Below are 25,489 nucleotides of genomic sequence, written 5' to 3'. Positions count from 1 at the left end.
ATCATGCCTGCTGTAGATTTTAAAATAATCATTTGAAAGGATTCCCAAAACCCTCTTCTCAACACAATGATCTCTCTTTCATCTGTGATTGTAGATAGCCAATATAATATAATATAAGCCAATATAAGTTGGATTACTGGTAACTTTGTTAACTTATTACTTTCTGTATGGTTTTAAGGACAGGTAACAAGCTCTTAGGCATGGATTGGTGATGTGTTGTAAAATATTTTGATTGCTCTGTCAACTTAAATTTTACCTAATGTCTTATTTCCAGAAATGATATCTCAAATGACTGTTTGTCATGTGTATAAAACAGACATAGGAACACCATGATGAAAAAATCTACTTATTAGATGTGTGACTTTGTATAATTTTGTCATCTGAAAAATGGAAATAATGATAGTGGGAGGGTTGTCGGGGAGATGAAATCAGAGCAGGTCCCTAAAAAAATAAACATTTATTCTGCAAATGTATATTGAATGCCAACTCTGAGCAAGGCACTCTTACAGAGAATAAGGATATAAGAGAGAATAAAACAGTCCAGTTCCTCCACGGGGGAATTCTACATTCTAGTCTGTCCACACAGATTGGGAAGGAAGCTCCATGCAACAGGGTCCATGACAACTGCCAAGAAGAAAAGCAGGACAGGGTAAGCTCGCAGAGCATAATGGTGGGGTGCTGTCTTGGGTAGGGCTGTCAGGGAGGGCTTTTCTGGGATGAAGTTGAGCACACCCGAATGAAGGGAAGCAATAAGCATGTAGATGTTGGGGAAGGATGTACGTGGCTGATAGAGTGAGCAGTTTGGTTTGAGGAACTATGAAGGGGTCAGTATGGCTGGAGTCTCCTGCGTGAGGGACACAGTGCAGGAGATGAGTCCAGAGAGAAATGCAAAAGCATCATTGATGTACTCTTTCTGATAAATAATTGTGGGTAAAAATTTGCAGTACAGACACCCTACAGAAATGGGAAATTATTTAGCTTTAACTTGATGCTCTGTATAACAGGCACATAAAAGTAATCATAGAATGTTTTTCCAGAATGGAATGATCTTTTTTGTCATTGTTGTTACTTATGTCATTGTACCTGGAGTTAGCCAAACTGCGAGGCTTTAGGACACAATCCTCCAGGTTCCAAGTCTGTTGGAGACTTTTGACACCAACAGCGAAGAGTTAAGGTCTAACTATGAAGTTAGAGGGAAGAATCCACAAAAGACCACCCTCACTTCTGAGAGGAACTGCAAGTTCTGGATGTTCCCCAAACCACCCTCAGGTTCAGTAATTCAGTATAAGGACCTGTGGACTTACTGGAAGCTTTTGTACTCATGCTTATGGTCCATTATAAAGAAAGGGTACAGGTAAAAAATCAGCCAAAGGAAGAGATGCATAGAGCAGCCTGAGAGGCTTTCAAATATGAAGCTGCCATTTTCCTCACAAAGTGTTTCCTTTTCAGGACAGTATGACAGAGGAATCTCACCTGAGTTTGGTGTTCAGAAATTTTATTAGGGTATCATTTCATAGGCATGATTGACTGCCTATGTGATTTAACTTAGTGTCAGTTTGGGCTGATATCTTGTGGACTTGGAGCCAACCATGAATATCTGGGAAGTCCAAGGGCTTAGAGGTTACTTCCTAGGAGCTGGGGATAAAGGTCAGACCTCTCTTCAGGAAAGACCAAATTCTTTACTACATATATTGTTCTAAAAATTCAAGAATATAGAAGATTAAATTGCCCCCTGTCTCTCAGGGACAACTAATGTTATATTGGTTGGTTGGTATATATTCTCCCAGACGTTTAATATAAATATAAACATCTTTTTTTGAATGTGCATTGTGTCATACTGTACACATTGCTTGATAACTAGCCTTTTTTCACTTGAGTGTGCATGTGAATGTGTATGTTCATGTGTGTTTTAATGAGTACCTTAAAGTTGAACACTGGACGTAGGTTTTGAAATTTTTCCATCAATAAACAATGCTGCATCCTTATACACACATCTTTGTAATACACAAATGCACAATTTCTCTTTGAAATTAATTTCTTAAAATAGAGTTGCTAAATAAAAGGGTATGGAAATTTCGAAATTTCCTGTGTACTTACTTCATTACTACCCCTCGGGATGTCTTCTATGAAATAGTTTATGGAATGTCAAATTTGTTAATAATCTTCATATTGCTCTTAGGTAAACACTACAACATCAGCAATTTCAAATGTCGAATATGCTCACATTCCACATCCCAGCCCAGCTGTAATTCCTACTCTGCAAAATGAACTGTTCTTATCATCCTCAAATAATGGGAATCTGGAAGCATTTACAGGATCTGGTACTCCACACGTCAGTGGGAAACCTGCTTGTGATGAATTTGATCAACTAATCAAAAATATGGCCCAGGTAAGAACATTTCTTTCTATTATGATAGAACAGTGTGAACAAGTCCTGAATAATTGGAAGAATATGTATATATTTATATTGTATTATATAAATATATAATGTATATTGTTAAATTATATTTATAACATCTGAAAAAATTGAAATGGAAAAGAAGTGGATTTTGTGTGAGTTCGGATGGATCAGAAATTTTTCTATTTCATTTTTCTTTTTTTTTTTTATTCTTCAGGGTCAATAATAAAACACATCATTCTAGGTGATGAGTAAACAAGGTTATCTGAGAAATTTCTTTTAAATTGTTTTTTTAAACTTAGTAATGCCATTAATAAAATAACTGTGAATGGTGTGATTGACTTTTAATTTTAATTTCTTGCTTTGTTTCCTGAACAGGGTCGCCACGTAGAAGTTTTTGAGCTCCTCAAACCCCCATGTGGAGGCCTTGGGTTTAGTGTTGTGGGACTCAGGAGTGAAAACCGGGGAGAACTGGGAATATTCGTGCAAGAGATCCAAGAGGGCAGTGTGGCCCACAGGTAAGACTCTCATGGCATCTTCTCTGTTTTTGATACTGTATTCAGAAGGTGTTGATGACCTTGGGAGAATTTAGAGAAAGAAAAGTGAATAAAAACAGAAACTTAATATAATCTGCTTTAATCAGTTTTTAGAAATATTTAACATTTCTGTGATAAAAAGCAAGTCCTTAGAAGGGAGAATATCTTCTAAATACAGTCATAGTCACTTTTTAGGAAGGAAAGGGACATTATTCTCATTATTACTAAATGGGTTCTTTTCAGTTAGATTTAAAAGTTGCAATATAGAAAAGTATACAAATGACCCACTATAACTTGAGCAATATTTTGTTAATATACTCAAAACAGCAACTCAATGTATACACCTTTGTGTTTATTTGTAGTAAATAGGAACATCTAAGACAAAACATACAGGTTGAGTGAGTAGCTATAAAGAAGGTGACTTTTAAATGGGAGGGATCGATTAGGGGTGGGTAACTGGAGCCCAAACTTCCATTTTTAAAAGTGAAATTGCAGGGAAAAGCTTAAAAAGTGTGGACATTAGAAAACTGGCTTAAAAATAACCTGAAACTATATGGCAAAGAAGCTGTCATTTTCTTGAGAGCTGTCATGTCTTTTATCCCTTTTTTCATTCCTGATAGAGATGGAAGACTGAAGGAAACCGATCAGATCCTTGCTATCAATGGACAGGCACTTGATCAGACAATTACACATCAGCAGGCTATCAGCATCCTGCAGAAAGCCAAAGATAATGTCCAGCTAGTTATCGCCAGAGGCTCATTGCCTCAGCTCATCAGCCCCATAGTATCCCGTTCTCCATCTGCAGCCAGCACAGTTTCAGCTCACTCTAACCCGGTGAGTACGTAAGATTTGTAAAAGGGACAGATACTGTTTTTATAATTCTTTTTGGTTGTCTATAGATTTCCATTTCCTGTAGGTCCTTGTATTTCTTGAGTTTTTCCCATTTTATTCTTTTAACTCTTTCTAGTTTGGAATGTTAGTTATTTAATTATGATTAAGTTACTACCTTCTAAATCATCTTTTATCTTTTTTCGTGTATTCTTCTAGTTGACCACATTCCTCCAAAAAAAAAAAATCAGTTTTTTTAACAAACCTGCCTCTATCTGCACACAAATAATGCTCTTGATTTTGCTTTATAAATTACAGAATTACACTGTTTGAGTTAGCTGTCAGTGACTTTAAGGAGTCCTCTAATTTGAAATCCTGTGAGGCAAGATTTTATAGAAGGTAATCTTAACAGGTGATGATTTCTCCTTGATCTTTTTCTTTTTTTAGAAGTTCTACAAAGGATCTTGCAAATCAGTGCCTATCTTCAGCTGGTTAAATTCAGTCACTATAAAGATGTATTGATAATTTCAAGAATGATTATATCAATAGCAGTAACAATCTGTTGAAAGGGAAGTATACTAAACCAAAGGGACATTGTTAAGGCTAATTATTATGTCTGAACTCCATTATTTGATACTAATCACAAAATAATAGTCACAAAAATCTCAACTATAATAAAAGTTTTAGTTTTCCCAAATTTTTTCAAATTCATGTAGGAGTTTTGTTTTCAGGTTCACTGGCAGCATGTGGAGACTATTGAACTGGTGAACGATGGATCTGGACTGGGATTTGGCATTGTTGGAGGAAAAGCAACTGGAGTGATAGTAAAAACCATTCTGCCTGGAGGAGTAGCTGACCAGGTAAGTTACTCCAACAGGTGTTTTATGCTGTTTTATCAAATTATATGCCTTCATCTTTTATATTTGCTGTTAGAAGAAACTTTGGCCTTATGTAATGTCAAAGAAGCTGAGTTAGAAGCTTCTGTTTTGCTGGGCTTTTCCTGAAGTGTTATCTTAGCCCTGGGAGAAAGATCTTTGAAAAGGGACATTGATCTTAAGTTACAGTTCTATTTATTATTTTTTTTTTTAAAGATTTATTTATTTTAGAGAGAGAGTGCTCGGGCACAAGGAGAGGGGCAGAGGGAGAGGGAGAGAAAGAATCTCAAGCAGACTCCCTGCTGAGTGAATGCAGAGCTTGACGCGGGGCTTGATCCCATGACCCTGAGATCATGACCTGAGCCAAAGTCAAGAGTTGGGTGCTTAACCAACTGAGCCACCCAGACACCTGTTAGGTTAGAGTTTTAGGCAATGATCTTAAGACTCTTGTAAAACCACAGGCTAAAGCCCAGGTTATGGTTTTGATCATTGTAGAGGTAGCTACCTTTTATTTTATGATCATAAATCATATTTATAAACCTAGTCAGCTGTTTTATAGCCACAAGGTATTATGGAAAGAGGAATACTTTATTATTGAGAGAAAAAACAAGATTCAACTTGTCCCTTTAGTGATGGGTCACTTGTGTCATCTTTGTAGATGAAGCACAGCCTATTTTTATCACTCGGAAGAGTTCATTAAAGCATTGCCATTTATTCTCTGTGACACTGTTGGAAAAATGTGAGAAAAATTGTTGTACATTTACTAGTTATGATTTATATTTTAATTTGAGAAGCTCTAATATTAAGTAAATTTTGCCTTGGTTATAACATTTTGTTTATAAAGTTGTTTGTTTTTGCGTGTGTATTTGAACTTAAACTAGGAAGTCAGTTCATCAAATATTTCTCATATTCGTAAGTGAAAGGCCTGTTTAATGGCAGCTTTATCAGTTGAGGTACTGACAGTAGCAAATAATATGCATTTTTTCTTCCTTAAATATTAGCCAGCCTCTAACAGTATTTAATGAAATTCCCCAGTTGACTGGTTTGCAATAAACTAAGCTTTGTCTTCAGTATGGAACTGCACTGTCCAATACTATAGCTACTTGTATGTACTTGTTATTTCTAAAATTTAAATAAATTAAGTAAAATTAAATAAAATGAATGCCTGGGGTGCCTGGGTGGCATGATCAGTTAAATGTCCGACTCTTGGTTTCAGCTCAGGTAGTGATCCCTTGGGTCATGAGATCAAGCCCTGAGTCGGGCTCCATGCTCAGCACAGAGTCCACTGAAGATTCTCTCTCCTGTCCCTCTGTCCCACCACCCCCACCGCTTGAGCTCTCTCTCTAAAATAAATAAGGAAAAATTTGAAAAATTAAATAAAATAACAAATTCAGTTCCTTAGTTGGACACATTTCAGGTATTCTGTAACCACATGTCAATAGTAGCTGTCGTATTGAATGATACAGAACAGTTCTATCACTGTAGAAAGTTCTAGTGAATAGTGCTTGTATGGAGGATTATAAGACTCATCTATCTAAATTTTCATCTATTTCATCTGAAAATTATCCTTTTAGGGATATTTTAAATTGAAAGTGCAAGACAGAAACGAAACGTGGTATTAATTCACTGCTTTCTTGTTGTTTATACTATATTTTTTGAGTAATGTGTATTTGCATACACTTCATCTTTGCTTGGTGGCATTTTCTTTTTTTTTTTTTTCCATTTTTCAAAAAACATAAAAGGCTTAATATTTTCCTGTATATAGTGGGTAGAAATCAAACTGAAAAGCTCTTTTTAACTGTTGATTTAAGGAATGTTTGTGAATTTCATTTACTTATATCACATTGAATAAGGATAAGATGCGTCAAAAGACAGTTAATGTAACATTCACATGTTTAATGTTCCGTGATTGGTAATTCACATTACTGCTGTTTTTAAATTATTCTCTTTCCCTCATTTACGATTTCTCTGATGAAATTAAAATATTAGTAGCCTGATTAACCGATCTCTTTATTCAGCATGGACGATTATGCAGTGGAGACCACATTCTAAAGATTGGTGACACGGATCTGGCAGGAATGAGCAGTGAGCAAGTAGCACAGGTGCTCAGGCAATGTGGAAACAGAGTGAAATTGACGATTGCAAGAGGTGCCACAGAAGAGCCAGCAGCACCCACCTCTCTGGGCATCACCGTTTCCTCATCCCCACCTTCTACACCAGAAATGCGGGTAAGTCGTTAGAAACAGTTACAGGAACCTCATAGACAATAGCATTTAGATGATAGTGATGTTTAGAAACTAGACTTGATGACATTCATTCACATATTAGTGCTAAAGAATGAAAATTCAAGTGTAGACGTGTTTCAGCACTAATAATATCTTATCAATTAGGAATCATGTGTAACAGGTGAAAAATAGGTTCCTTTAAAAAATTCTAGATTACTATTTTAAATTTTTCTCTAAGCACATTTATGAAGATAATCTTTTGAAAGATGATAAAATTTTAAAGAATTATTTGCCACTAATAACTAAAATGTTGAATTTTATCTTTCTCTTATCTGGAAGGCTCTCTGTTAGGTGGGCTGTGAGTTCCAGTCATTCTCCTTCAGTAACTTTCCTTTTGGGAAGAGGAAAGGGGTGGGAGTATCAACGAAATAATTTTATCCAAAAATTTCTTAAATATTTCAGAACAGAATTACATCCAATTTCTAGATAAGCTTTATAGCAAGTGCAAGTCCCACATTCCTTTCTCATAGATCTAAAAACATCTATGATTTTTTTCTGTTAAAGTTTTTTTCTAATTAGTTGCTACAGATTCTTTTTTAATAGCCTAACCTCCTCCACAAGCCCTTTAAAACTTTATTAGAACACTTGAAATTTCCATGATTCTGTTGTTTTTAGGACTGAGTTATTTGCTATTTTTTGCAGAGAAAAAGAAGTAAAGAAAGAAAGCTTGTGTATGAAAGTATTTAAATCACATTCTTTTGTGGTAAACAAAACATTTTATTCAGCAATATATAAATGAATGCAATACCGAAAACCACTTGATGTAATTGAAAGCTTAGAAAAATATCTATTCTGTGCATATCATCATTTCTGAAGCTTGTGCCCCTTTTAAAACCATTCGATAGTCAAATTGCCACCCTCTAAAATAGCACTCGCATAAGTCTTATTAAAAATAGAAAACACATTTGTTTCAATTGAAGCAGATTTCATCCTGTCATTTTCTTGTAATTATCTAAACTTTAAACTTTTGCTAAGTTTGCACAGATAATTATGTGCAACGAAAAAATAAACTTCACTATAAAATTATATCTCACTTAGATGGACTATCAGTGAGATATAGTCAGAGTTCGCTTAAAGAAAATGAAAAAACCTTACCAGCTAGCCCCAACCTGTATGTCCATTTGAACATTCATTCTGTTGTGACCTTTGTAGGGTTCTCTGGGGAGTCTGCTGGTACCAAACAAGTACCCAGTGCCGGTAGCTTGCTGATGACTTATTGCGCTATTCTACTAATGCTGAATTCAGAGAACCTTGCCCTGCAGCCCAGCGTATAATTAATAACAGTTTTACGTGTTAGAGAAACCTGCTTTCAGCTGTCATTTCAGGAATGAAGATCGATGCAGAAAGGCAAGCTTTCCTTATAAAGAGCTTTTTTACGTTAAAGTCTGAATTTACAGAACAAATACAGTAACAATTTTAAATAGCCATCTCAAAGAAAATAATATAAAATTACTTCCTGCATCATCAATTTACTGATCAAGGCCCTATGGATATAAACACTGTGCTGCGTTCTTTCTAGCTCTGGACCTGAGCAGTATTGAGAACCGATATAATCCCTAAGTTCTCTGAATTCGCATTTTTTTGGTTGCATTTCGCAGGTTTCAAAATCATCATCAGTGTATTAATAAATTATCTGGAAGATAGATTAACTCCTATTCATGGTGTTAGAATCAACTATTCACTTCAGATAGTAGTGGCAGCAGGTTAGGGGACACGGGGTCCTGAGTGGACACTCTGGCTCTTAACATTCTGCCAGCAATTTTACACACTGCAGAGCAGTTTAAGAGCAGGGTTTTTGCAACCAACTTACCTGTATGTGAATTCTGCTTCTAATAGATTGCTTACTTCCTTGGAAAGGTTTATGTTTCTCAGTTTCCCCAGAGAAAAATTGATAGGAATTGTACCTCCCTCATAGGCTTGTTCTAAGACATGTCAAGTGTTTGTTACATAGAAACTGCTCAATAAATGTTAGCTGGACTTGTTATTCTTATGCCTGATACACAGTTGAGCAAAGCAATGATTAGAAAAATTCAGATTTGAACTTGTTGACCTGAATTCAAAACATGAGTTCTTTCAATTGTAGAAATGAAGATAAGCCATCTCTGAAAATAGAATCTGTTAATAGGAGACTCTTTGATTTTTAAAATTTTGTATACACAAATAATAATGCATTTCTCTGATAAGGGAGTATTCATCCTTACTGCTAACATTACTTTTGAGTAACAATGTAATGCTCAGTTCATGTTGTTAAGATTGAAGAAGTAGTCTCTTCTGTACTTCTCCAGCAGAGTTCTTCGCCACCTAATATCATATTATTCCTAAATACAGGTTGTTGCCTTTTGAGTTTATCTTGTTTGTTTACATGTTTATTGTTCTGCATATTTATTTATTGATTTTATTTTAGGTTGATGCTTCTACTCAGAAAAGTGAAGAAAGTGAGACATTTGATGTAGAACTCACTAAAAATGTCCACGGATTAGGAATTACCATTGCTGGTTACATTGGAGATAAAAAATTAGGTAGTTTTAAATACTTTTTTTTTTACTTGGGAATTGCCTCTAATACCTTTGTCTAGTGAAATACTGAATCAGTATTATTTATTTTAAGATTGTTGGAGAAACTGATCAAAAACTTGCTTAGGAATAATTCATTGTAGATATTGTGTTTGACAGACAAAATTATTGTCTTATTCTCTAGACTAGGTTTCTATTGGTTTTGTTCCTATGGCTTGTTGATTTATATTTATTCAAAATTAGGACTTTATATTTGGAGAATAAAGGATGGATAGTTTTTGAATGTGCTTTGAAATAGTAAAAAATAATCCAAAAACCCTATCTCTAATCTTAGAACCTTCAGGAATCTTTGTAAAGAGCATTACAAAGAGCAGTGCTGTTGAACATGATGGAAGAATCCAAATTGGAGACCAAATTATAGCAGTAAGTAACACATTTAATAAGAGCTTTGTTAATTTTCATGGTTGAGAAATTCATTCTCCTAGCTCAGTTTTGAGAACTACAGTTAGCTTCATACTAATTTAAGCTTTTTGGGGATTTGAGGCTGTCATTACAATTACCCGTTTTGTTATTTTGTGAAAGAGCATTGCATAGAAGCTTCACTGATCTCAATTCTAAATAATAGAATAATTTCTGATATATCTGATTTCTGGTTGTAATGAATTCGTTATATTAATATACTTATACTTTAGTTGTAGACTATCTAAATGTAAAGACCGGATATCATAATCTGTAGTGTATTTGAATCCTAATTTTGGGATATGTGCATTTTTTTTAATATCTCAGCAGAATGAAGCTGTTGTTGGCTCCATGTCCAGGACTCCTTTTAGCTCTAAGAATATACAGAAATAAAAGAAATAGATCACTAGTCCCTCTTAATCAGATCAAGCCCATCACTGTTACTGTAGTAACCTCAGTATGTTTTGAGCATAATGCTATTCAAGGCAGTGTACAGAAGAACGCAGCTTCAGTGTTCTGTGCAAACTGGTCTACCCTAACTACTCCTCGAAACACACGTCCGAGAGACCGTACACCAGGGGCTTCCTGGTCAGATAAGATTAGGAAAAACTGCATGTGATAAGATGTCTTAGGGATTCATAATGCACATTGAAAAATCTAAGATTCTGAGAAGTTCTGCAGTAGAGAAAATCCAGCTATTTTGCTTAGGGTTTTCCTAAACTTTTGTAATCATGGGCTCTTTCTTTCCTCAAATGTGTATTATTCTTTGGAAGACATTTTGGAGAATACTGATTTATCTTAATATGTATTAGTTTATGTTTAATTAAGTCTCTGTTGTTTCCTTGGGATCTTATTATGATAAGAATGTAGAATGTTAACATAAGACTCCTTGTTCATAGTGGCATTATTCATAATAGCTAAGATGAGGAAGTAACCCAAATGCCCATCGATGGATGAATGGATAAACAAACTGTGATGTGATACAGATACATATAATGGAATATTATTTGGTCTTGTAAAGAAGGAAATTCTGTCATATCCTGCAACATGGTTGAACCTTAAGAACATTATTCTAAGTGAAATAAGGGAGTCACAAAAAGACAAGTACTGTATGTTTCCACTTACATGAGGTACCTAGAGTAGTCAAACTCACAGAAATAAAAAGAATGGCTGTTGCAAGAGTCTGAGTGGAGGGGGACATGGGGAGTTGTTGTTTAATGGGTACCGAGTTTTAGTTTTGCAAGGTAAAAACATTCTGGAGATCTGTTGTATGACACTGAATAAAATTAGCACTACTGAACTTTACAGGTAAAAATGGCTAAGATGCTAAATTTTTTGTTACGTGTTTCCTACCACAATTAAAAAAGAGAGAGAGAGAGAGAGATGCCCTTATATCTGCCTTTGCTTCTACATTACAACTTCCCTAGTCTTCTTGGGCTTAGTTCTATAAAAGTAAGTACACCTGTTCACCTCTTAAAACCTACTCTGAAGATCAAGTTGTGCTTGCCATGTAAGTTGGTTATAACCTGAGAATGAGTTTTAACCACTGTATCTTCATTTGTCATATAATGAAAATTAACTACTTTTTTTTTTATTTTGGAGAAAAAGAGTGGAGAGAGAATGTGTAGATACAGAATTTAAATCCATATCCAATACTGAATTAAAAATTGAAAACATAGCTAGTGTACTTTTCTCCCTAAGATATGTATTTTAATCCATTAGAAAGCGTTTTTAAAAAAAAAATCAGCTTTATTGAGATATAATTCACATAACCTACAATTCACCCATTTAAAGGGTATAGTTCAGTAGCTTTTAGTATATTCACAGTTGTGCATCCATTATCACCGTCAATTTTAGAAACTTTTCATTACTTTAAAAGGAAGCCCCATACCCAGTAGCAGTCTGTCCCTAATTCTATCATCCTCCCAGCACTGGAAAACCACCAGTCTTTTTTCCATCTCTCTAGATTTGTGTATTGTGTACATTTCATGTAAATGGAATTATACTATATGTGGTCCTTTGTGACTGGTTTATTTCGCCTAGCATGTTTCCAAGGTTCATCCATGTTGTAGCATGTGTCAGTTCTTCATTTCTTTTTATAGCTGAATGATATTTCATTGTATGGATATACCACGTTTTATTTACCCATTCTTCAGTTGATGGACATTTGGGTTGTTTCCATTTTTTGGCCGTTAGGGATAATCTTGCTATGAACATTCGTGTAAACGTTTTTGTGTGGATGTATGTTTTCATTTTTCTTGGGTATATCCTTAGGAATAGAATTTCTGGAGCCTATGATTACTGCTTAGCAAGCTTCTTTTCACCTACAAAATTGGGAGAAGAAAACTTCGCTTCTATAATTTTTAGGAAGACCAAATGAGTAATTAATTAAAATACTTGGTATAACACTTGACACGTAAGTACAGTTTAATTAGCAAAGCAGATCCTTATTGAAAGCCTGAAGTAATAGCACAGTAGCTTCCCTCCAAGCTCGTTATTATTTTCATTAAGTGGAACCTCACATAGGGTTTCACTTAGGTAAGATAGTACTAAAGGGAATTATTGCCTCGAAAGGAGAAGTGTTTTCTTGTTTTCAATAAAGTCATTTGTCTTCACTGTCCTCAGTGTTCTGAGTTTTAACTTTTAGCAACTTTTAGTCAGGAGCATCTCAGGCTCTAAGGAAACATCATGCAATGCTTTTGGCCATGCATTAATTTTTGTGAAATATCACCATCTGGTGGACTCTTCAGATACTGGTGGTAAAGTTCTTCACACTGGTTGCATTTTCACAACTGCAGCCTTTGTTTTTTTCTGGTTTTGTTTTGGAAGCAGCTGTTTGGAGCTCTACACTGTTTTTATTTTGTAGTTGTCCAGGCAGTGAGAAGATTGAGAAACTATTTCTTCCTATTTTGAGAAAGTATTATTTTATAACATTAAACTTACTTTGTTGTAAGCTTCCTGTTTTACAGATTGTGCTCTGTTGACCCCTAGGGTTTCACTGTAGACATTACAGGGGAGGGATTAGAGCAAACGCTTCCATTTTATTCCTGTTTGTGTATTGGTATTCCATATAAGAATTATTTGATCAAGGGATTCTATTGTATTTAAAAAAGTTGACCAAACTGGTCATCAGATGAAATCGTATATTCATTCTTCTTAGACTGATGTATAGAAATCTTTGCTAAAAGCAGTATAGAATTATGATTGATTAAAAAAATATTGGGGAACCTGGGTGGCTCAGTTAGTTAAACGTCTGACTCTTGATTTCAGCTCAGGTCATGATCTCAGGGTCATAAGATCCAGCCCCGCGCCCCCTGCCCCTCCCCCCAGCACAGGGTCTGCTTGAGATTCTCTCCCTCTCGCTTTGCCCCTCCCCCTGTTCACCCAGCGTGCACACTCTCTCTCCCTCTATCTCTAAAATAAATATGTAAATAAAATCTTTTAAAAATTTATTAAACAAGCTTGTAAGTAAAGAAAGGTGTCAGATCGTTGCCTTTGATATTTTGACTTTGTTAATAGGCTCAAGTTCTCTCTTAATATGTATCTCTGTAAGGTGTGTTAGGGGAGGACTTGGCTGGCTTGATGGAGTGTAGTCAGGAGCTGGGGTTTTCCAGTTGTTTCAGCTAGGAATTCTCTCCTCTATTATTGTTCCTGCCAGCTGTGGTGTCTGCACTATGCGTTGCAAGGTTATTGGAGCTTTCCTTGGGAGCACACAGGCAGTCTCCTGCCGTTGCATCTAGTCCCAGAGCACTTTTGTCTGTGGTACCATTGGGCCTGAAGCCACATCTTAACTCTACCTGTGAGCATAACAGACCAGAGCTGCCTGGGGCCCCGATTTGGGCTTTGGGGACCTTATCTCATATGTATGATAAGTGTAGTGATATTTGAACAGAAACTTCTCTCAAGAAGGCTAGAGATTTTCATGTTTATTAATCACTTCTTCAGTCTGTCAATAATACCAGCTTCTCAGTTTCTTCCCAGTATAAAGTGCTGGGCACTGTAATTTTGGGAAAATAGGTACATTATAACCATATTACAGATGAAGATACTGAGAAATTTGAATTGAAATCTAGTTTTAGAAGTCCATGGTTATTCCATTATACCAGTTTCTTCTGTGCTGGTACCATCTCTGACATTTGGGTAAAGAATATGTTTAAATTCAGGCCATCAAATTTTGAAAATAAAAAAGAATTCAGTTTTTAAAAAATGTATTTGAACTTTATTGTTATTAAGTTGATAAAATCATATGTATTTGAGTTTTTAAAATTAAATTGAATTTTTAAAGAGTTGAACAATAAGAATCTATTGTAGATAAAAACTTGTCATAAGTTCTGTGAATTTTGAGAATGTTTATGGACCCTTAAAGTTGAGATTTTCATGAATTTTTGCTTATTTTCTTTACTATCTGATAGTAAAGAACATGTTCATTTGTTTTAGATTGATTTTTGTCTTTGAGATTTAAATTTAAAATAAGATGCTATAATCTGCATTTATTTATTACAAAAGATAATTTGCTTTGCAAATAAATCCTTGACATATGGACCAAAGGCTCTATATTCCCATTTGGGGTGAATATCTATTTTGCAGACAGCAGTGTGTTTTGATGACATCAGAGCCTGTCCTCTTGGAGCATGCAGTCACAAACCTAATAATGACAGAAAATATAAAATTAAAATTATGGTAAATGCTAGAAAGGAGAAATGGTAAAGGTGCTTTGACTATAGTCAGAGACCTTAAGATAGTTCAGTTATGAAGTATTGCACTGAGATCTAAAGCAAGTACTGATGTTTTCTGGGTGGACAGATGAGAAAGAGCATGGGCTGGAGGGAGTCCAGAGAGTCTATACTGGGGGAGCAGACCTTGCAGAGGCCTTCTGGCTGAGGGGAACATTGCAGGGCAGGAGTGGAAATGAGCCCTTGGGGGCTGAAGGGCACAGGGATAGACAGCACCATGTTGGAAGAGATTGGTGGCAGAACTGGGGACTGTTTACACAGGTCTTTCTAAGCTATGTTCATGATATGAAAGTTGGCCTAAGGAGTGTCCAATGGAAGGCACTCTTGGGATGATAAGATCATATCTGTAATTTGGAAAGATCACAGGGGCAACTTCAAATGTTTTATCCTTTATGAACTAGGAAAAGGGAAAGTCACATGTATTTTCTAAAGAGGCAAAGAAATAAAAAGGATGGTAATGTTGTCATCTTTCTTTTTTTAAAGCCAGGATAAGTATGATATGGAATACATCAGCACTCTCAGAGACCACTTTTGTCACTGTCTTCTCCACTTTTATATCCTGCGTAGTACTGACTTCCAAACTTGACTATGTATCAGGACCACCTGAGGAATATAAAAGAATATTCCCACCCTGAAACTGTTGGTTCATAATATCTAGAAGTGAGACACCATCATCTGTAATAAAACAAAACTCACCAGGGTAATTCTAGTGCATCTAAGTTATTACTGGTTCCCAAACAGGTGTTAGTTCATTCTCTAATTAGGGGAGTACTCAGTCCTGTTCATTTCCCACTAACAAGCAGTAAACATGCATTTGGTGAATTGGTAATACAAATATTCATTTATTTTTTAACATGTCTTGCTCTGATCACAGGTAGATGGCACAAACCTTCAGGGTTTTACCAATCAACAAGCAGTAGAGGTGTTGCGACACACGGGACCAACTGTGCACCTGACACTAATGAGAAGAGGAGCAAAGCAGGAGGCTGAGCTCACGTCAAGGGAGGATGTCACAAAGGAAGCAGTTGTGTCTCCTGTGAATGCCAGCGGAAGCAAAGGTAACGCCAGGTTAAACTGGTTTTCAGTTAGACCCTTGTATTACTTAGATATTTTTCTAATTCTGAGAGTACTTAAAGAATGGTATTTAGTCTTCACTCTTCGTTATGAGCCAAATAAAAAGGAAATTTGATGAAGTTGGTACTAACCAGAACTGTGTCCATTCACTGCAGAATGAGCTTCCAAATAAAGCGGGTTTCTTTCTTTCCTGTTGATTCAGGCACCATTTCAGAGTTGGAAACGTGCATTTACCTTCCCATACCTGCCTTACTTTTGGGTGTCATTGCCATGTTTTCTCTTTAAGGGGAAACCGTTCTGCCCTGGCTAGGTCTGCAAGCCTCGTGTTCCTAAATGTCCAGCCTTCCTGGAAGGAATCTACTTTAACAACACATTTAGAAATGTCATTCATAAGCTGTTGGTACATGAATATCTCTGAAAATTAGTGCAAACCCCCCCCCCCCCCCCGGTTGCTGACTGATGTAAGAGTTTGTTGGTAGAAGTCAGGCTTTGGTTTGAAAATGCTGTTTCATTTCTCAAATTATTGACCATTCTGGTATTTATGCCATATACTATTGATTATAGCAGTAGGAGACAGGGAGGCAAATCACTCGAGAAATTTATTCTTTTTTTTAGAGAGAGAGCATGGGGGAGGGGGAGAGGGAGAGAGAATCTCAAGCAGCCTCCACACTCAGCGTGGAGCCCAACGTGGGGCTCAATCTCAGGACCCTGAGATCATGACCTGAGCTGAAATCAAGAGTTGGACACTTAACTGACTGAGCCACCCAGGTGCCCCGAGAAATTTTTTCTTTGTCATGTTAACAGGAGAACCTACCTTTTAAGTACAAGTGGTTATTGAAAAGTTTACCTACGAAGAACACTCACCTTGGGGTTAAGATAAATACAGTGGGATTTGAAAAATTATATTATATTATAGATGTAACTACTGAAATATTCTTATCTTTAAGAAAATTATGAAAAAGATGAAGATTCTTCATCTTTGAGTAGAAACACCAGCATATTACCAAATGAAGAAGAAGGTAAACACCTGGAGCCAGGTTATTATGTTCTTTATTGTTTTTTTGTTTGTTTGTTTGTTTTTTAGAGAAATGATTTTTGTAAATGTGATTAAGCCTTTATGGATACTAAATTACTAAAAAAAACTATCAAAAAAGAAAAAGAGATCCTTTTCAGTCCTTATTTATAGATGGGATTACTTTCTCTAGTGGAATAAAATAGATCATTTACACCTGGCGTATTTTCTAGCTGTATGTTTTTCTTTCTTACAAATTTTAAAAACCAGATCCCTTTAGGAATCAGTCAATTATGTACAAGGTTTTATGTTAATCCCCTTCCTTCACTACAGCCAACATGTCCATATCTTATTGAGCAAGCAATAATAAAATTATCAAGTGTTTTTAAACTAAATGTGAGAGTCTTTTTTAAAGCATAAGCTCTTAGGAATCAAACTATCCAGTTTTGGGAAGCTTTTTCTTGTCAGTTTTTCAAAAATTCGAAATCTTAATATTGGGAAGTTGGTTTGGAAAGGAATTGTATGGAGAAATTATTAAACCTTTCTGAGATTTCTTTCAGTATAAACCTAGACTCCATCAAGCTGTTCAAACATTTTTTAGAGCAGTATTGTTTTAATATATAATTATGCCAGAATATTACTGCCATCTTTAGGCGAGGAGCTATGTGCTTTCCTTAACCTGTCCCATTGCTTTAGGTGCTTTGGTAACTTAAACCCGCTGAACTGAGTCCAAGCCTGATCTTCCTTCATGTGTATGCTGCCCTTCACTAAATAGTTGTATGGAAGATTTGTGGTTCTTTAAAATATCTACTTCATTATTAACTTTTTTTTTTCTGTTGAAAATTTTGATTTACTTTTATTATTTTAAAGGAATATTTGTGTTTGCAATAATATCCTGGGAGTGTGATATCTAAGATTCATATGTGTTAATTGAATTCTGCAATTTTTACACTAGTAGTTGAAGAAATTATTTAGGCTAAAGTGAGTATCAAGAGTAGCAGGAAAGAATAAAAAGGTTTTAGAGCATGAAACTTGATACAGTAAGTAGGGATAGGAGTGCGGGAATCACCTCGAAAGCCCAAATCATGTCTTTGCTTTGGTGAATGTGCATATGGGAGGATGGGAGGGAGATGCTCTAGACTTAGACTTAGAAGTCCCCAGTTCTTTTTTAAACTAACTAAGGAAAAACTTCTAAATGATTCTAATGCAACTACCCTAGTGCTGGTCCTCAGACAACAAACAAACAAAAGAAATCAAACAGACTCGTAGATACAGGAAACAAGTGTTGGTTACCAGAGTGGGGAGGTTTGGGAGCAGGCAAAGTAGATTACAGGGATTAAGACGTACAAACTTTGGTTATAAAATAAATAAGTCATAGGGATGCATTGTACACATAGGGAATACAGTCAATAATATTGTAATAACTTTGCATGGTGACAGATGGCAACGAGAGTTATTGTGGAGATCATTTCATAATGTATGGAAATATCGAACCATTATGATATATACCTGAGACAAATAGGATATTGTTTGTCAATTATACTCTAAAAAAATGTGTAGAGAAATAAGAGTAACTCATATACTGGGTGAAGAGTCAGACTTGCTACAACAGACAGGTTCTGATCACAGTGTCTCTGGAACAGAATGTAAAAATATGGAGGTTTTCATAGTTTGTCACTGACTTAATTGTGTTGACTGTTTCAGGATATCCGTTATTGTCGGCAGAGATAGAAGACATAGAAGATGCACGCCAACAGGAAGCTGCCCTGCTGACAAAGTGGCAAAGAATTATGGGGATTAATTATGAAATAGTGGTAGGTTAGCTTAGCCTCCCTAACTTCTGAACTTGTGACTGTGTTTGAGCAGGAAGTTCATGACAAAAATAAAGATGACCTTCCTAAAGAGGGCTAGAGAAGTAGGAAAAGCCCAGGACTTTTTTTGAAAACATAAATGAGTCAGGTATTGAAAAATTCAGGTTGGAGAAAGTTGGATAGTAACAAAGGAACTGAAATAAATGGGGTGAAAATTTTAGGACTTGTAATTCATCAATATTTTCCCACTCTATCCTTACATATTTACTTCGCTTAAGGGGTTTAATTCTGCATCCTCTTTTCATACCATTTATGCCATAGTAAATGTTTTATGTTTATTAATAGTTTGCATACCTCATATAGCAATCAGGACTTGCTATCCTAAATAGAGACTTAACAAAGCTAACACAAATTATCAATCTTTAGATGTATACCACCAAATTTTAGGGATTTCGAAAGGAAAAATAAAACCATAGGTTAAGGAGAATTTTTCATATTGCTTATAATATTCAAATACCTCTAGAATAGGAGAGATCAAAGAACAGATGTCATATAATAATAACTAGCATTTATTGAGTACTTTGTGCCAAGCAATATTCTTAGTGTTTCATTTAATCTTCATGACAACGATCTTTTTTTTAAAAAAACACTCAAGATGATTAATAGTCAAATAAGAAGTAAGTACAGCTGTTATTACCCTTTTAATCAAGTTAGGGAAGAATACAATAAGGTCCAGCTTAACTGTAGTTAATTTAGCATGAAAAGAAGGTTGGGGGATTCCTTCTATGGGGTAGGGTTAACATGGCTGGGACATATAACTGAGGCTGCACTTCTGTGGTGGTAATTGAATAGTGAAGGGAACTGTCGAACGAACCACTTTGTCACAGAGGTGAGACCCAGCACCATGAACTTTTGGCTGTCCTTTGTGCACTTTTTCTCTTGCTGGTACTCCCAGTAATCTGTCAAGGGCAAAGTGTGCTATAGGTAAGAACCAAGCTGTTTATTGGCCTTCATCAAACAAAAGTCAGATAGATCTGACTTTAAATTGTTTGCTATGTAGTTATACAGCATAAATTTAGTTGTAAGAGGAGTGGTATAATAGAAGGAAGGATTGAGGGACATTATCAGGGAGGGACTTGGAAGGCTGCTTGATGAAGTGATATTTACATGGGGTTTTAAGAAGTGAGAAGGATTTCATCCACAGTGGATTTCAAAATTGGATGATGTAGCTTCTGATAATAACCCTGCACATATTAGCAAGATTTGAAATATATCTTTTTTAATTAAACACTATTTTTCTCAGTCCCTTAGTTTCCTGAACTATAAAATACAGGGAATGAAGTAGATCATCTTTAGTATACCTTCTGATTTTAATATAGTAATTGGATTCTTTGTGAAAATGGGTGATTTCCTAACACTCTTCATTATTTAATGTAACAGTAGGAAATAAGAAGTTCATTCTCCTGTTTTAAGCTTTGGTTCACTTTTAACGACCAGTGTTGTCTGTTGATACCAGCATAAGATCAGGTGTGTGGGCTCTAGATTCAGACTGTGTAAGGTTCAAAGTTCTTGTATAGCTATGATTCTGGGTAAGGTACCCTCTTTGAACTTCATTTTCCTAATCTGAGAGACAAGGATAGACATTGGAATGATTTATGAGAAGCACGAGATAAACTACGTAATAGGGTTAGCCCAGTCCCTGGCATATAAGTGAAGTGCTAAGTATGTGTCTTTTCTATACTGTTGTTTGAGCACAGGCATTTGATTTCATCTGTGGTTGTTTAGATTACCCCGCATTTGTTACTAGTGTCTGTAGGTACTGCCCTGCCCAGTGTCTCGGGTGCTGGCACCTGGCTCCTTCCTCTGCATTTGTGTTGGCTCATAAAACTGATAGGTAATCAGTACTCTTTCACAGGCAAAGCTCCAAAGCTTTGCAACTCCACAATAAGATTTTTGAAGCTTTTGTGAGAAAGTTGACTTTTTTGGGGGTGAACATAAAATATATACATGAGGAAAAAAAAACAAATGAAAAAATACTAGATGCATGACCATTTTTTTCCTTTCAGGTGGCCCATGTGAGCAAGTTCAGTGAGAACAGTGGGTTGGGGATAAGTCTGGAAGCAACAGTGGGACATCATTTTATCCGATCTGTTCTACCAGAAGGTCCTGTTGGACACAGTGGGAAGCTTTTCAGTGGAGATGAGCTGTTGGAAGTAAGGAGCTATGCCATTCCTCCATCCCCTTAAATAAAATTCTGAAAATAATGCAGGAGGCTTAATGTGTAATAATAATATGCATAAGTAAGTTCTTATTTTAAACCTCCCCTCCAAAGTCTATTTAAGAGAAATATGTAAGTAAAAATCCACCAAAAGTAGAAATTTCAAATCTGTCTGTACATTGATCTTCAGATCTAATTCCATGCTGGGTGTTTTTTGCTTGTTTTAGTCCAGAGAACTATAAAAACTTTCTTTTAAAAAAATTAAACCAGTTATTCAATTTTTAGACTAGGTATTACTTTCACATGTTTCAGAATCACAAAGAACATAGAGAGACCCTGAACAGTCTCTTTCTTGTGCTAATCCAGCCAGTTCTCCTCACCCTTCATTAGGTGACTACTGTTATATATGGTCGTGTGCAGTCTTCCCGATACGTTTAATGAAGAACTAAGAAAATTTGGATATATTCTTTCCTTCCACTTTTAAAAGCATACTGGCATATGATATGTACCATTTTCCATTTTGATTCTTTCACTTAGTAATATAAAATGTCAATTTGTAGAATAGTCTGTTCCCTTTCCCTTTATCCCTGGGTATTTTTTTTTTTTTTATTATTACCTCTCCCTTTCCAAACTACTACTCTGGCATGTGAAACGGGTGAATAATAGTGATTTTTCTGAGTGCTTTACAAGTCCCATCTCCAACACAACTCTAATGTTGTTTTAGATCATACTACTGTAGGGAACTCATTCTGAGCACAGCAGAACTATGGTAATCACCATCGTAAAATTCGTATTCATTTAATAAAAGATTGATTTCAAAAGAGTACTCATGTTATGAAATGTTCTTTCTCGGGCAACTTCTCTTTTTGCACAGGTGAATGGCATAACTTTGCTTGGGGAAAATCACCAAGATGTGGTGAATATTTTAAAAGAACTGCCAATAGAAGTGGCAATGGTGTGCTGTCGACGAACCGTGCCGCCCACCAGCCAGTCGGGGGTGGATAGCCTGGACTTACGTGATATTGAACTGACAGAAAAGGTATCAGGTTTGAGACTAATCAGAATAAATAATGGAAAGCCTAAATGGCAACTAAAAATTTTTTAAGTCTTTTTTTTTTCTTTCATTTGGCGTTCGATTTCCTCAAAATCAGTGGCTTGTAGGAAAGACCTTGTAGTCAGACAAACTGAGTTTGAGTCAGGCTTGGCATTTACTAGCTCTGTGACCTTGGGCAAGTCACTTCATCTTTCTGAATCTCACTCTTCCCCTCAGTAAAATCTACATCATAGGGCCTGTCTTCAGAGGGTTGTTCTGTTGTAAGGTAATATAATGATATTAGATATTATTGTACCCTTTATGCTTATATAATTTATTCACAGTATTCCTATGAAAAATATACTCATAGTGGGCCCATTTATAGAAGAGAAAATTGATGTAAATAGTATATAGTACAAATGTGGTAAACAGAAGATACTTAGTGCCTGGCACACAGTTAGTACTATGTGAATAGCTGACATATGGATGGACACATCCTCTCTGTGATTTTAGATCCTGTTTGCATACTTTTGTACTTTAAAAAGTGAAAAATTTGAGGTCATAACATTGCATGTCAGATAATATTCTGTGACATCCAGACCTCCCATTTTCCTGTTTGCTTGTTCTTTTCCATTCACATCAAAATGTCAAGAAATGGAGCTCATCAGCTTTTCTGAGGACTCATAATAGGTATCTAAAGTTAAAGTTTGGACTTCACATAATTTGCGGTCTAGTCAAATCTCACTTAAGGTAAAATGAGATGTGATATTAGGACTTCACTTACATTATACAGCAGGAATCAGTGCAGTGGAATAATTTTGAAAGGTTTGAAGAATGTTCATTTGAGTGGAGCAGGGTAAATAAGAGACATAATCCCAAATTGCGTAGAACTCACTCTAGCACCATACATGTCCATACACATTTTTATGTGTTATATGTGGGATTATTGCAATAAAGCAGGTGGACAGATTTGTATCTGTCGTCTTAGGATATGTAATAATTAACAGCGAAGATGATATATAAATAGAATTTCATCATCAAAAACATGTCTTTCTGAAATTTGATATGTTCATACAGATGAAGAAAACTGAATTAACTTTGATTCACTTTATTTTTGCTGAAAGAGGCTAACATTTTGTATTCCTGTTTCTGTGCCAAGTGCTTTAGAAATGTTATCTCATTTAATTCTTAACAATTCTATCAAATGGGTAACTGAAGTTCAGGTTAAGAATATTGCTCAAGGCAACACAGTTAAGAAATCATACACACACTCTTTAAGCCCAGGTCAGTCTGACTTCAAATCTTGTCTTGCTACTGTGCATACTAATTTATTAATGAAATAATCATGTGCACAAGTCACAACATTTTATAACTTTTGTTTGCAGGGAGTACAAACTTCTACAGCCATTTCCTCTTGAATTGTTATTTGTCATAGAACTTTTTCTTTACTATCAAAGTAGATTTACATTTTTTTCTGACTACAGAGGTGACTCAGACACTGATGAAAAAAATTGAAAACCACCCACAGCCATGCTGCTGAGTATAACCACTGTGTATTTTTATGGGAAATCTTTGAACCATACAGTTTTAATGCCAGTTCCATGTTAGGTATTTCTGCCTCTTTAACAACCTTCAGTAATTCCTACCTTCATTTGTAAAAGCTTCATGATAAGCTGTTGCTACTTTTATTTGCGAGTGGTTTGTTCTGGACAGATGCTGGGACGCGCCCTTTTCCTTGTAGGGATGGTGTGTGTCTGCTAATCTAGGGCCTCTGAAATAAGAGCTGTCTGGTCTGTTACCCAGCCTCATGTAGACCTAGGCGAGTTCACTGGGTCCTCGGAGACTGAGGAAGCCGTGCTGGCCGTGACCGACGTGGGTCAGAACGTGGAGGAGGTTCAAGGACCTTTGGCCATGTGGGAGGTGGATGTGCAGCACATCGAGCTGGAGAAAGGGAACAAAGGACTTGGTTTTAGCATTTTAGATTATCAGGTAACTATATCTTATCTTTAATGATTTTTTTAAAAAGATGATATATGCTCAAGGTATATTGTAGATAAGAGAAAAAGCAGTTAATATTTCAGAGTTATCAAAGACTTTCCTTGTTTCTAGCAAATCTTCCAAAATAATAATTTATGTGGTTCATTTATCATGAAGGGTTTCTTTTAACTCGAGTTCATGGAACTCTTCTAGATTTCAGCTCTTGAAAATTTGAAGAACATACAAAATACATTTTAGGAATATCATAGAAATATAGTTTTTTTTGTTATTTGGGGAATATGTCTAAATTATTTTTATTTCCACGCTCATAATTGATAGTTCATATTTCAGTGGTAAGACTCAAAGTATTAAATACTTCTTCAGTCTGTAGTGAATTACAGAGTTCTAATTGAATATGGATTCTTGTCATTTGACTGATTAAATTTATGAAGAAGCTTAAATTGGTCAAGTGTTGCATCCTTACCCTGCATTGTGTTCTGTGCTAATTGAGGGGAAATGCTTATGCGTGTGTGAGAGAGCACAGCTGTTGCTCCTCATTAATTAATACTGAACCAGAGAGCCATCTCCAATGACTCCCAGAAGTTGTGTTCTTTATAGGGCTTGACTGTGGTGCCTGTTCTGATATTAAGGTTGCTGTGTCTGGAAACACTGCATCATCACCTACTGTATGAACTCTTACTGTATTTCTTCATTTCAGAAAGATAGACCTGACCTTCTACTACACTCACATCTACTGATGTCCCACAGTAGTAACACCCTATATAACAAATGCCTGGGTGGCTCATTCGGTTAAGCATCCATCTGCCTTTGGCTCTCGTCATGATCCCGGGGTCCTGGGATAGAGCCCCACATCAGACACCAATGGAGCCTTGTGTGGAGTTGTTCCCCCTTCCCCCATAAAGCCCCCCCATGGAGCCCAGCCTTGGGCTCCCTGCTTTGAGGGGAGCCTGCTTCTCCCTCTGCCTTCCACTCCCCTTGCTTGTAAGCTCTCTCTCTCTGTCAAATAAATAAATAAAATCTTTAAAAACAAACAAATAAATGCTGTTGTCAGTAATTCCTGTATCTGACGTCCAGACTCAGAAGACAGTTACTAGATTGGACAGTTTATCAAAAATTAAAATAATTTTATAGTCATCTGTACGATTGAAGTGGTCTACTCAGGAACAACTTGGTACCATCCTTTAGGGGAACTCTTCTAAACTCTTCAAAATGGAGATAGCCTTTACCTAGATAATTTGTTTAGAAGTGTTGCATGAAAATTCTTTTTTGAGGCACTTGAAACAGTTACCCATCCATTATAATTCAGAGGCCAATCTATAAAAAAGTTTTTTCAATAAAAAGGAACTACCTTCTTTTTTATTAATGTTTCCTTCCCCATTCTGTCAGGATCCCATTGATCCAGCAAGCACTGTGATTGTAATTCGTTCTTTGGTACCTGGTGGCATTGCCGAAAAGGATGGTCGACTTCTTCCTGGAGATCGACTCATGTTTGTCAATGATGTTAACTTGGAGAACAGCAGTCTTGAAGAAGCTGTGCAGGCCCTGAAGGGTGCACCGCCAGGAACCGTGAGAATCGGAGTTGCTAAACCTTTACCTGTAAGAATTTGGATTTTATTGATTTTTTTTTCAATTTGTAAACAAAATGGCTTTTAGGCTTACTTTTAGCTTCAGAAGGTGTTCTCATGAGTGAATCACGACTTTTGGTGGTTTACATTG

At 36.1% G+C, this 25,489-nt stretch overlaps 1 protein-coding gene across 6 annotated transcripts in view; it reads left to right on the top strand.

Moving 5' to 3' along the window:
• The window catches only part of MPDZ (multiple PDZ domain crumbs cell polarity complex component), a 134,662-nt gene that overhangs the window by 22,677 nt on the left and 86,496 nt on the right, over positions 1 to 25,489 (top strand). For 3 of the 6 annotated variants that reach the window (XM_008689850.2, XM_008689849.2, XM_008689845.2), the window contains exons 3-16: positions 2,180 to 2,389; positions 2,777 to 2,916; positions 3,555 to 3,768; positions 4,494 to 4,622; positions 6,656 to 6,865; positions 9,327 to 9,441; positions 9,770 to 9,858; positions 15,502 to 15,685; positions 16,649 to 16,738; positions 18,418 to 18,527; positions 20,591 to 20,737; positions 21,617 to 21,781; positions 23,579 to 23,764; positions 25,160 to 25,369. In XM_008689850.2, coding sequence (XP_008688072.1) covers positions 2,180 to 2,389; positions 2,777 to 2,916; positions 3,555 to 3,768; positions 4,494 to 4,622; positions 6,656 to 6,865; positions 9,327 to 9,441; positions 9,770 to 9,858; positions 15,502 to 15,685; positions 16,649 to 16,738; positions 18,418 to 18,527; positions 20,591 to 20,737; positions 21,617 to 21,781; positions 23,579 to 23,764; positions 25,160 to 25,369 — 2,199 coding nt within the window. The remainder of the gene's footprint in view (positions 1 to 2,179; positions 2,390 to 2,776; positions 2,917 to 3,554; positions 3,769 to 4,493; positions 4,623 to 6,655; positions 6,866 to 9,326; positions 9,442 to 9,769; positions 9,859 to 15,501; positions 15,686 to 16,648; positions 16,739 to 18,417; positions 18,528 to 20,590; positions 20,738 to 21,616; positions 21,782 to 23,578; positions 23,765 to 25,159; positions 25,370 to 25,489) is intronic. The other 3 variants (XM_040631441.1, XM_008689844.2, XM_008689848.2) reach the window with 2 other exon arrangements.

The sequence above is a fragment of the Ursus maritimus genome, unplaced genomic scaffold, assembly GCF_017311325.1.
Source record: "Ursus maritimus isolate PB19 unplaced genomic scaffold, ASM1731132v1 scaffold_17, whole genome shotgun sequence".
Lineage (NCBI taxonomy): Eukaryota > Metazoa > Chordata > Mammalia > Carnivora > Ursidae > Ursus > Ursus maritimus.
The sequence above is the reverse complement of the archived record's forward strand: the minus strand, read 5'-3'. Positions and strand labels throughout refer to the sequence as shown.